The sequence below is a fragment of the Manis javanica genome, chromosome 8, assembly GCF_040802235.1.
Source record: "Manis javanica isolate MJ-LG chromosome 8, MJ_LKY, whole genome shotgun sequence".
Taxonomy (NCBI): Eukaryota; Metazoa; Chordata; class Mammalia; order Pholidota; family Manidae; genus Manis; species Manis javanica.
In genome coordinates this window covers 105265523-105278782 of record NC_133163.1, presented here as the reverse complement: position 1 = coordinate 105278782, position 13260 = coordinate 105265523, and the positions used below count along the sequence as shown (strand labels likewise).

The window sequence follows — 13260 nt, the reverse complement described above, 5'->3', positions numbered from 1 at the left end:
ATGGCCACCATCCAAAAGACAAACAACAACAAATGCTGGTGAGGATGAGGAGAAAGGGGAACCCTCCTACACTGCTGGTGGGAATGTAAGCTAGTTCAACCATTATGGAAAACAATATGGAGGTTCCTCAGAAAAACTAAAAATAGAAATATCATTTGACCCAGGAATTCCACTTCTAGGAATTTACCCAAAGAAAACAAGATCCCTGACGCAAAGAGACATATACACTCCTATGTTTATCGTAGCACTATTTATAATAGCCAAGATATGAAGCGACCCAAGTGTCCATGAGTAGATGAATGGATAAAGAAGATGTGGGATATATACACAATGAAATACTATAAGAAACAAATCCTACCATTTGCAACAACATGGATGGAGCTGGAGGACATGATGCTCAGTGAAATAAGCCAGGTGGAGAAAGACAAGTGCCAAATGATTTGTGGAGTATAACAACAAAGCAAAACTGAAGGAACAAAACAGCAGCAGACTCACAGACTCCAAGAAGGGACTAGTGGTTACCAAAGGGGAGGGGTGGGGGAGGGTAGGTGGGGAGGGAAGGAGAAGGGGATTAAAGGGCATTATAATTAGCACACATAATGTAGGGGTGGGGCACAGGGAAAGCAGTAAAGCACAGAGAAGACAAGTAGTGACTCAATAGCATCTTACTGCACTGATGGACAGTGATTGCAATGGAGTGGGGGGGGGACTTGATCATATGGGTGGGTGAATGTTGAAACCACAATGTTGCTCATGTGAAACCTTTATAAGACTGTATATCAATGATACCTTAATTTACAAAAATAGTGAAATGCCAAAAAATTAATAATAAAATCTACCCTTTTAACGCTTTTAAGTGTGCAGTTCAAGGGCTTTAAGTATGTTCACGTTGCTGTGCAGTTACCACCACCGTCCATGTCCAGAACTTTTTCATCATCCCAAACTGTAACTCTGTAGCCATTAAACCCTGACTTGGTCCAGCTCCTTGTAACCTCTGTTCTACTCTCTGTCTCTATGATTTGACTTCTCTGGGTGCCTTGTATCAGTGGAATCATACAGTAGTTTATTTGTAACTGGCTTGTTTGATTAACATAACATCCTCCAAGTCATCCATGTCATAGCACAAAATTTCCTTCCTTTTGAAGGCTGAATAATATCCCATTATGTGTATATACCACATTATGTTTATCTGTTCCTCTGTGGATGAGCATTAGAGTTTTTTCCACTTTTTGACAGAAATGATTTTTAAAACCATGAAATCCAGTGGCCTAATGTGACTGTAATAGAGTGAAATGACTCTAAACAGAGAAAGATAATTCATAATTGTTTGTCATGTTAAAATTTTCCTGTGAGCCAGGGGGACAAGCATTTAAATGTGGTTGTCTTTACAGGGATAATTATACTCTACAGATAAACCCAAACTCTGGACTGTGTAATGAGGATCACCTCTCTTACTTCAAGTTCATTGGTCGGGTAGCTGGAATGGCGGTTTATCATGGCAAACTGTTGGATGGTCAGTATTAAGCATAAAAATTTTTTTTAATGTAATTATCTTCCTTCATGCAGTAATAATTTTAAATATATTTTCATTTCTTTGCCAGGTTTTTTCATCCGCCCATTTTACAAGATGATGCTACACAAACCTATAACACTTCATGATATGGAATCAGTGGTATGTCTTTCTCACTTATCATATAAGGGATCATTTAATAGGCAACTGAATATTTTAAGGTTATATTTTAATGATGATGAAATTAATAGACTATAATGTCCCAAAACACAAATGAATATTTTCCCTAACATTTTACTGTGAAAAATTTATAACATATAATAAAATTATTTAAAAAATGTTGGAGTGAATATGTGTGTATGCACTACCAATATTCCTCCCTTGCCTTTTTTTCCTATACTTACTTTATGTCATACCCATCCATCTGTCCACCATGTATCCATCTTATTTTTTTGATACATTTAAAGAAAGTTGCAGATATTAGTAAACTTCTCCCTAAACACTTCAACATGCTATGTGACATTTTTATGTATGTCTGTTATTAGCATTTGAATTGTGATTTTTCAATGATGAATGGTGTATGTTTTCAAAATGGCAGCCCCAGGCCAGGCCTTGGTGATAGGCTAGTACAAAGAAACAGAAACCCAAGGATTAGATCCCTGACTGTAGCCTTCACACCTGTGCTGAATAGCCTCACATGCTGTGTGCACACATGGATTCTAAGACCTCGTCTTGTTACCAAGTACTTTTTTAATGCCATTCTTGTGTCACATTATCAATGTGAACACTACGGTTCTTTGTAAATTATTAGATCACACAGTTATTTGAGTTGGTTAATTGAGGTTCTTCAATTAATTGAGGTATTTGAGATTTTTCTTTAATCTGGGCCAGATATAAATAACAACCTCCTTATCGCTACTTAGACATTTTACAAATACAGTCTCACAGCCCTACAAGAGAGGTGCTAGGTGCTCCTGGATATCCATGGAAGCTAGTATTCATCTGAAAACTGCTTGATTTGACCCTTTAACTGGATAGTAAGAGTGATACCTCCACTGCTTCCACATAGAGATTGATTTCTAGCTTTGAAGCAGGCACCACTCTGTTGATCTGTGCATTTTTGTTCTCACACTTGCTAGTCATCCACCTCTTTTTCTAATACTTGTGTGTGTTTGGAAAAGATGTCCAACTGGCCTTTTCATCTTTTGTCCAATTATTCAGACCCTCAGCATACTTTCTTTGCAGGTTCAGGTGTCTTCTTTTTACATACAAATTTTAAATGTGCACTTTTCTCCATCTAGGATAGTGAATATTACAATTCACTAAGATGGATTCTTGAAAATGATCCAACAGAACTGGACCTCAGGTTTGTCATAGATGAAGAACTTTTTGGACAGGTTTGTAAATTTTGATAATTAAAATGGTACATAAATTGTGAAACAAATGTTCTGACTCAAGTTTCAATGTCAGATAATGCATACCTTCAATACCTTTCTGTGCTCTATTTTAAAACTTATTTTCCAGTAACAAAAGCTGCGTCTCAGCAAGAATTTCTACTCTCTTTGACATTTGACTCATTCTCTGTTTATTTTAGTAAAACAAATATTTTAAGTTGTCTTAGCTTTTGGATTGATTTAATTTAAAACACCAGGTTCCTGGTATAACTATAGTATGCGTGATTTATTTTTTCATTCAAATAACATATCAAGGTATCATTGTTTGCTTAATTGCAGACCCATCAACATGAGTTGAAAAGCAGTGGATCAGAAATAGTTGTCACCAATAAGAATAAAAAAGAATATATTTAGTAAGTATTTCATTAATTTTACTATGTTTAGTAAATATTTTACTGGAAATAATTTGGTATTTAGTAAATATTTTACTGAAAATAATTTGGTAATTCTCCCTGGTAAGACTGTCCGTCTTCTCCCTTCGCCTTCCCTTTTCCCTTCCCTTCCTCTGGCCGGAGTGTCAATGTTCCCCCTCTGTAACAGTGCCGTGTTACTCACACATAGTCATTGTTTGCCTCGGGCTTAACTTGGCTTTACTTTTTGTCTCTAACAGGAAAAAATGTACCTTAAATTTTTTTCTTGGTTCATGTGAAAAAGTGGAAATGTTTTGTTTCTTTTCAGTCTTGTAATACAGTGGCGGTTTGTAAACCGAATCCAGAAGCAAATGGCCGCTTTTAAAGAGGTATTTGTTTTCTTTCATTTGCTCTTCTCTAATTTCAAAGTACAATCCTTGAGTTTCAAATTTTGGGCCTCATCACATCTGAGAAGAATTAACATATGACTTGTTTTTTGACGTCATTTATATCTTTAGAGTTATTAAATGACTAGATGTGCATTGTTAAAACTGAGTCATTCAAGAAGCCCATACAGTAACCACTGGCCATCCCCCTTCAGAGCTGTCACCACCCCTCACCGTCTCCCAGTACCATCGCCCCACTGTAGGTAACTTCAGGTGAACAAAGGACTCACGAGTGCGTTAGGGAGAGTGAAGAAACAATAGACCACTTGTTTCTTTTCCTAAATGGATCCCACTGAACATGTTGGTTTGTGACTTGCTGGCTTCTCTTCTCCAATATTGTTGGAGACCGTTAGGTGTCAAGATGTATAGCTACCTTTCTTTGTGGCTGTGCTTTACTTATAATATAAATTCATAAATTATTTAAACTTCTATGATTGATGGACATTTAGGCTATTTTCATGGCACTCATTTCTTAAGCTAACTTAAAATTTTGTTAAATATCACATACTTTTTCATTTATGCAAATTGAGCACTGACTATATGTCTGGTGCTGTGTGAAATGAGAAGACATAGGTCCTGCTGTCAAGAAGCAGAGAATCTAAAGAGTGACATGGACAGAGGCAGCCTCAAGTGCTAGGTAAGCACAGAAGATAGTAGAAACCAGAGCCGGGAGAGGCAGAGGTAGGGACAGGGAAGGATGAGAGGGATTGGCCAGCCTCAGGGAGAGGGAAGTGTAGTTCTGAGCAGAGCGAATAGCACGTGAGCAGTCTGGCCGTAAGACCAGCTGGGCACATGTTAGGGAAAATACAAGCAATTCTCATACTGGTTGTAAAGATGCAAGATGTAACTAAGCCTGGGTAATTGGTCAGAACTACATTTTGAAGGGTCTGTTTGTTGAACTGGAAACAAAAGTTGTTGAGTTTGGAGTTTTCCTGAAGCCCAGCGAGGGAAGGAAAGCGGCACTAAAGACTATTAAACACTGAAACACCAGGATTCGATTTACATTTTTGATCATTCTGGACGTGGCATGTTAGTGAATTAGAGGAGAACAAGACTAGCAGCAGAGGCGGGCTGGGGGTTGCTCCAGTCAGTAATGCTGGTGAGAACCGGTAAGGATGGAAACGAAGACGGTGGTGGTGGGAAGACAGCTGTGTGTGCAGCCGACTGGTGTTCAGGAAGGGAGAGCTGTTTCTTGGATGATTTCAAGGACAGAGATCTGGGGTTGGAGTATGGATTTGGGGATCATCTTCATATGTATAAAGGAGCTGTGGACTAGGTTAAATGGAGAATGCCAAAAAATGGTACAAACAGTGAAAATGGATGGCCAGGCAAAAAGATGTGGGAACACCAACATTTAAGGAATGGGAAGAAGAAAAGGAGATGCAAAGGAAATGAGCAAAGGAGACCTAAGAGAAAATTAGCAGAGACCTAAGAGAAAAACCATCAATAGCAAAGTTTGAGAAACAAAGGGTTTTCAACGATATCATTGTGCAGACTGTCAAGTAAGATACAGAAGAACAGAGTGTTCATCATTTAGCCACAAAGCCGGCTTTGACTTTTTCCAGGACAGCTTCAGGGAAGCAGTGGTTCAGAGGTCTGATTGCAGTGCTAGACTGAAGGGGAGCAAGCAGAGCCGTAACGTAACACTGTCGAGAACTTGCCTGTAAAGAGGAGGAAAGAGAGGTTTACATTTTTGTTTTAAGGCAGATAAGGCTTGAACAGATTGAACGCCTAAAGAGCTAATAAAGAGAAGGAGGTTTAGCGAGGTGACCTCCGTGAGGAAGCAGATGAAGCAGAGAGAAGTAGCAGCGCCTCTCCCCAGGGCAGCAGGAGAGGCCCTGAGGGCTGTGTCAGCTCTAGTCCACACATGGGGACATGGAAGGCTGAGAGAATTCCGTCCTGCAGAATCACCTCTGTTCTCTCTCAAATAGAAATTATCTGCTGTAAAGAAGTAGTGACATGGAGGGGAAGGAGGCTTGAGAAGTGCAGGGAAATTATGAAATAACCACTTGGAGGAATCGGTGAGAGAACAGACTATGGACACATACATTTTCTTGCCAATATGGAAATCTCAGCTGAGTTAAGAGCCTTGACAGTGCAGTGGAAGGAATCTTGTGGATGTGGGTTTTCTCTGGTAGCAGAAGCTGAAGGGGAGGATTGTCCATCGGCCCTGCTAACCAGGTTTTTAAATACATTCTTTCTAGGGATTTTTTGAACTAATACCACAGGACCTCATCAAAATTTTTGATGAAAATGAACTAGAGGTAAGAAATATTATTCTAATTTTAAAAAAGGACTTTTGTACCCATTATTTTTCTTGTCTACAGTTTGACATTTCTTTTTATGTAGCTTCTTATGTGTGGACTGGGAGACGTTGATGTGAATGACTGGAGGGAACACACCAAGTATAAAAACGGCTACAGTGTAAATCATCAAGTCATACAGTGGTTCTGGAAGGTAACTGGGTCACTTTTTGATTCAATCACATTTAACTACACTAGTGGATTACATATAGATAAGACAAAAGACTTACACAGCTCAGCAAAAATTATCCTTGATATTGTACTTTATACATCTACCTTCTGGATATAGTTCCAACCCCCATATGTATTTATAGATAGGCAAGTAAAGTGTTCAGAATGCAGTAAATGGCAGTAAACTACCCATAAACACAAATTTAACTAAGAGATATGCAAATTTAATGTGATCATTAATGCTCTAAATTCTGATAGCATTTTTTAAGATAGTTTTGGTTCCTTTTTTCCAATGATATTCCTACATGCTGTTTTATCTTATTCAGGCTGTTTTAATGATGGATTCCGAAAAAAGAATAAGATTACTTCAGTTTGTCACTGGCACATCTCGTGTGCCTATGAACGGATTTGCTGAATTATATGGTAAGGATTTTCTATAGATTATTTAAAAATGATGTAATGCCATTTGTCTTTTTCATGGCTGATTAGTCTACAAGCTTTTATCATTTATGTAAACATTTAGCTTAATAAAAAAGAATTAAGATTTTTGGTATAATTAGATACACTGAAGTAGGCCAAAATATCTGTTTACCTTCTAATCAGATAGCAAGAGAGAAAACAGGAAATGTGAAATGACTTGAGATACTTTCCATTCATGGAGTTTAAATTTGATTCCTCTATGCATTCCATTACATAAAAAGCATTTCCTACAGTATGATAGCTTAGGACACCAGGTAAAGTTCCACAGAATGTTAGTGAGTATGCAACCAAAAAAAAGAGTATCATGTTAGAATACATTTGGGGAAGTACTGGACTGAACAAAGTTAAGTAGGTTTCTTTGAAACTTGCTCAGAAACTTTACTATGAAAAAAACAGTTTCCAGAATTTACTTGACCATAGAATAGAACCCGTGTGTGTGTGAGTGTGGCATGCACACCTGCCTGCAGTGGTAGTTGGCAAGCCAGCCTTGTGGGAGATAAGACTGCATGGAAAGTTCAGAATAGCTACAGTTAAGGCAATTTTCTATTATGTGAAATTCTGTATACCCGATCAAACTATCTTCTGGTTGATTTACTTCATAGCACTAGAAGTGTGTGTTTTGATATTTTAAAAATGGTACTGTTTCTGATATAGATCACAGCAAGTATTCTATAATGAGTTAATATTCTTTTTATTGAAATGAGGTTTCCTTGCTTTTAAAGATACCAAGAAGAATAAATCTTTCAGAGAAAGTATAGCTCAGATCAGAACGCTACTCAGAACCAAGGAAGATTAGAAGTGTTCTGGAACTAGAAGTCAGGGACTGGGACCTCATCGGTTGCTAAGCTGAATTTTTCAGGCAAATAAAGAGCTACTGCTATCTAATGGGATAGCTAACTCCTTCTTTCTCCTCCTTAGCAAACCTGGTCTCCTTTTTAAGCTTCACTGAAATTTGTTTGCAGAACTGTCAAGCAGCTGCCACTTCCCCACTTAGCATAACCACTCAGGAGAGCATGAGACAGAGCTTTGCCACTAAAGGCTATCCGATGCACCCGTGCCTTGCCTGATTGGATGTCTTAGCCTTTGTCCTTTCAGTGATTTCCCTTGACTCCTCTGCCTTTCTCTTCTCCCTATACTTAGACAGTTTGTAGGAAAAATTAAGGCAAGGCAAACACCCATATCCATCTCTAGCTCCACGTCCCTCTTTTATGCAGTCCAAGCCCACAGCCATCCACTGATTCCATGAATTGTTGGGAATCTGGGGGAAATACCCACACATGGAGCCAGAGCTGTTGGTGTTAGAATGTAAATTCAAATTCTTACGCATTTACAAAAAGAAGTAGAAGTTGCTTCACAATGTTAATACTGCGACATTATTTAGCCAATAAAAAGTACATGAAGTTTATACCAGATGATTTACAGGGAGTTTTCATAATGAATTGTTTAGGTGAAAGAATCAGGAGGCAGGGAAATAAATATGATCCCATGTTATAGAAAACAAACACTGACAAAGTACTGATATTTTAACTGTGAATAGGATTGTGATAGGTGATGTGTGAAGAGTAATGCTTTTTGAGAAAATTGTAATATTGAGAAAATTAAGTATTTTTAGTGCAGCTTTTCTGATGTACTCATACACATGTATTTGGACGTGATAATAAGATATGAAGAAAAGTATGGAAGGTTATATGTCGGGTTGTCAACATTGATTACCTGGCTGGTTAGGGGATGTTGAGAATTGGAGAAAGGAGAACTAAGTGAAAACCCCAAAGAAAATAATAGTTTATAAAATCATCCATAATTTTTTTAAAAAGTATAGCATGTATAACATGATTGCATGTCCATAAAATTCTATATATTTTGCACATGCACAAAAAAAGATTAATGATAGGCTACTTACTCAGATTTAATAGTAGAATTTGAGGTGATTTTTATACCTTGCATTATATTTTTCTCTCTTGCTTTAATTTTTGCATTGAGATTATATAATCAGAATTAAGGCTATTTTCAGTGGGACTGAAGATAGAAAGAAAATGCTCATTTTTCTCTGTGTACTTCTGAAAGAGGTAGTGTACAGAAGTGCAGGGCTGGGAAACAGAAAGCCGTGGTCAGATACACCAGCCCGGGAGCAGAGTGAGGCGGTGGTCACAACTGGTAGAAGAGGATCTGTCCTTCATGGCTGGACAATAAAACCATCAAGCACGTACAGCCTTCGTTTCTTTGGAGTTTACGGAAACTACATTTGTTCTCTGTATATTTAAGTTTTATGTTAGGAAAAAATGAGTTGTAAAATGCCTGGGGATTCCTGTAAAGAATAAATGAAAGCAAACCAACTCTTCTTCCTTAAAGGCTCAAACGGACCTCAGTCGTTCACAGTTGAACAGTGGGGCACCCCAGAAAAGCTGCCAAGAGCCCATACGTGGTAAGCAGTTTCTGAGGCCCTGAGAGATGAGTCCTCAGAGAGCAAAGTCCCTCGAACAGTTAGTCTAGGTGCTGAAGGTCTAGCCCCTCGGTGCTGAGCTGCAATGGCAGCCATGGAGGAGGAGGGGTGGGGGAGGAGGAGCAGACGGCCACACCGACCCAGGAGCAGGTGTGTCTTCACAAGGGGAGCCTGAGCTGCACGTCTAGGCAGCTACATACTGGAGGCCCTTCTGAACTGTTGACTCTCTGATGCTTCCATCTCATGTGTGATGGGCCATCCCAAGATGAGCTAGAACATTCCCTCCAGGAGGTTAAAATGGCAGAGGAACCCTGACATTTGGAAGTGGGGATGGGAGTAAAAGGACTCCACCGAGAGAAGCCTTGGGGAGAGGCGCCACTTGGAGTCCAGCCCTCTATCATCCCTCCCCCGTGGTGATGAAACATCTTTCAGTGTAGTTGGAACATACGTGGCCAGACAGCAGCATTACCGTGCTGGCCCTGGTGACACCTGCTTTGTCTATGTCTGTCATAACCAGCTCTCTGTTCTTGCAGCTTTAACCGCTTGGACTTGCCACCCTATGAATCATTTGAAGAATTATGGGATAAGCTTCAGATGGCAATTGAGAACACTCAAGGTTTTGATGGTGTTGATTAGATGACGATCTACTGTGTTTTACTACCACTTTGATTTAAGCCAAATCTTGACTTATAATTTTCTGGGGAACTACTAAAATTTGGCGCTTGTTTCTTCCCAGGTATTGGAGAAAGTCATATTAAAGTATTAGAAGCAATAGTATGACAACTTTACCCTATTTCATCCACTTTTAAATAATGGGTAGCATTTACACAGCTGTTTCATTCTAGCTTTAAGACTCTACAGTGTAAAGTCCTCTGTGCCTGAAAAAGTGGGTTTTGTCCTTGACATTTACCTCTTCGACAGTGTTTTCCAGGCAGTTCTTTCTTAAACTACTGAAATGATAACTGTGAAATATGTGTGACAAGTGTCATGTGTGAAAAGTTTCATGCTTTTTGAGAAGGAAAACTAAGATTTGGGAAAGAATTCCTTAACATTGAGTAAACTACACCATATTCATGCTGCCTGCAGCTATTTATTATTTCATAGACCTGCCTAATGCATCTCACTGCCTGAATTTTTGGAAAAACCTTTGAAAGTGTGCTACTTATATTTTTAGTCAACTGACTCACTTGTTTAAAAAAAATTGTTTACTTCTTCACTTTAAAAGTATTTGGCTTTTGTTAATATGCAGTTTTACTAAAAAGGTGGTTCATAAGAGATGTGAAGCAAAGTCTGATTTGCAAAGAGTGAAAAGTATTAACGCCTGCTCTTGCCTGCAGTCTTGTGGGCCACTGGTGTACAGTCACCACCTTTCCTGTTTTAGGTTAGTTTAAGAAAAGAATTCCTTCTGCAAACATTGAACTAAGGCTCCACAAAGCAGTATTTCTAAATGAGCTTTGAAGGACTAAGTTAAATGTATAGCACTTGCCTTCACTAGTCATTCTTTATACTTGCACAATTATGTAGTGAATATATGTTTACAGGGTTTATTGCATTTACAGAGTAAGCTAATTTCTGTAGTTGCATTTTTATATTTTTAGTATTTTACTTTTATCAAAAAACCAAATAATTTGTTAAGAAATAACCAAAGAATAGTTACGATGCATAATTTGTATTAAATTTATTACCATATTTCTTATGCTTTTTAAAATTGCTGTAAACTCTAAGTCCAAAACTCTTCAGGCAAAATGTTACAGCTAGAATCCTACTTTAAACAAATTAAAGTACATCAAAATCACATACATGCATTCAAACAAACATTCACTAAATGTGTGCTATATGCACAGCATTGGGCTAAGCCCTGGGGGTGAGAATTGTCAGCTTCAAAGAAATATAGTTCAGTCATCATCCTCAAGGAACTTAATGGACGTGCAAATGAATTTGTAAACAATCAAAAAGCAGGGGCGATAAGAAGGCGGCAAAGGAGAAATTGTTCTAGTGCACCTGCAAAGATAAAGTGTGCCCAGACTGTATTTATATGTTTCATACCTATATTGGAATGATTAGATAGAAAGTGCTCTTGCAAAAACTTAAGCCTGTTTCTCAGTATGGTATCTTGGTGATTTAGGAAAATGTGTGAATATGTCATGAATCTTCTTAAATACATTTATATACTCAGAGTTGTAAAAAAGTGCTTCTGGTTATATTGGTTTAAGTTTGTCTGGGTATACACAATGGGTATCTGCCAGCACCTGGTAGAGATCTCAAATGTGACAGTAGCAAAACCACTTTGCAAACACTACAGCAGCTTGGCTTAGAGAAGGTAATGCACAGGTCAATGCACCCTGTGTTTTCTCTTTGCCTGTGTTAACTACCAGGCAGACAAGACCGCCGGGTGTAGTCCTAGTTTTATTACTTACCAACTGTGGAAACTTAAGCAACTTACTTAACGTCTCTGAGCTCCTGTTTCTTCATCTTGACAAGTGAGAATCATCATGCCCACCCTCACTGTCACAGAAGATTATCCTAAGTTCCAGGGAGATGCTTTGTAAAATATCAGAAGATGCTCTGGCTGACCATCAGCTTTTGTCAGATCAGCTGTGCATACTACACTCCCGAAGAAGAATCCCTTCCTTGCAAAATAAAATCACTAGTAGACAAGGAAGTAGGAATATCACTGATACTGAATACATAGATATATATGTATACACCTGCTAATCTATTCACGGATCTTACCTTCAGAATTCACTTTTCTCCCCTCACCAAAGTATTACCAACATGGGCCAATGTGTTTTAGAATGTCTTCATTGTACAGAATGTGAAAACTGTTTTTGTTAAAATAAGATTTTACCACATGATTGTTTAAATATCACTTCTGTGAAATATCATAGCAGATATCAGAGCTTGAGAAAATATAATACTTGCTTTTTGTCTGATATTCACTTGGATGATCCTGTGACACATATAAAATAGGGTGTTAAGACGAGCCGCCCACCAGCCCCAGCCATATCCTATGGTCTTCTTCGTCTCTCATGTGAACTGATATCAAGCAACACAGCCTCTCATCCCAGATAGAAAAGTATCTCAAATGCATTCTAAGGCTGGACAGTAAATAGGGTCATTTTCATAAAGCAAGGACATCATATTTTTCTAGAAATTATAAGCAACATGATTTTAGCCTATAGTTTGTAATCAAATTTCAACATAGACATAAAATTGTATTACAAATGCATTTCATCCTAACTCAAGTTTAAGTGGTATTTGTTTTCAGTTTTTATTTATAGTGCTGAAATTATTCCATATATTTTGTGAAGTTAAACACAATTCATTCTGATTATAAGCCATTTGACATTGTTTTTTAAAATCTCATGTGTTAAATATATATCAAGATTAAAGTATCAAAATTTATTGCACAAAGTTTAAAATAATTTTTAAAAGTCTTGATGCCACAAATAAAGTTCTATTCTAATAGAAACAAAAACTGTGATTCATTATTCTGTGTGACATCTGGTTTAGTCCTTTCAGCACCGTATGGAATTCTCAAGAAAATCTTGAGTTTATACCGGTAAGCTAGCATGATTATAAAATCTTAAAATGTCCACTTTACAAACAGGTCATACTCCAGAAGTTGGCTTGTTAGTGAGATATCCAGACAATATATAACAAAGTTACAATGGACTGGATTTCAGACAGCTATTGCTCACTCAAAGGTCCAGCCTCATAACCAACCTACTATTTATAGCACTTTTTCTATGAGAAAGAGAGTTCCAAGTATTAGTTCAGAACTAAGTATCTTTTTCTCCTTCCTCTAGGTACTTGGAGGTGTCCCAGTTAGAAGGGAATCCCACACCACCCCCAAACCGAGCCCTGGGAGGGTGCTGTTCCCGCCCTGTTTTTGCTAAAATCCAGACTGTAGCTTTTAGCCCTTGGGAGCCAGGCCGCTGCCTCTCTGCTTCCAGCCCTAGGGTGCTGACCAGCGGGGGCAGTAGCTCACTGCCAGCCTGCCTTTCCGTGCAGGGAACCCTTGCTTTGCTGCTTACCACAGCAGACACATTCCTGTTAGAAAGGATATTAAACCAAGTGTTAGCATCTCAGGGCCTCACTATGAA

General features: G+C 38.3%; 1 protein-coding gene across 7 annotated transcripts in view; it reads left to right on the top strand.

The window, feature by feature from the left end:
* The window catches only part of NEDD4 (NEDD4 E3 ubiquitin protein ligase), a 133257-nt gene extending 122012 nt beyond the window's left edge, over positions 1-11245 (top strand). For all 7 annotated transcript variants that reach the window (XM_037021024.2, XM_037021022.2, XM_037021023.2 and 4 more), the window contains 10 exons: positions 1392-1513; positions 1602-1672; positions 2812-2907; positions 3244-3317; positions 3643-3703; positions 5965-6024; positions 6110-6217; positions 6561-6657; positions 9064-9136; positions 9688-11245. In XM_037021024.2, the coding sequence (XP_036876919.1) occupies positions 1392-1513; positions 1602-1672; positions 2812-2907; positions 3244-3317; positions 3643-3703; positions 5965-6024; positions 6110-6217; positions 6561-6657; positions 9064-9136; positions 9688-9790 (865 nt within the window). In that variant the 3' untranslated portion in view covers positions 9791-11245. The remainder of the gene's footprint in view (positions 1-1391; positions 1514-1601; positions 1673-2811; positions 2908-3243; positions 3318-3642; positions 3704-5964; positions 6025-6109; positions 6218-6560; positions 6658-9063; positions 9137-9687) is intronic.
* Positions 11246-13260: the final 2015 nt, after the last annotated feature.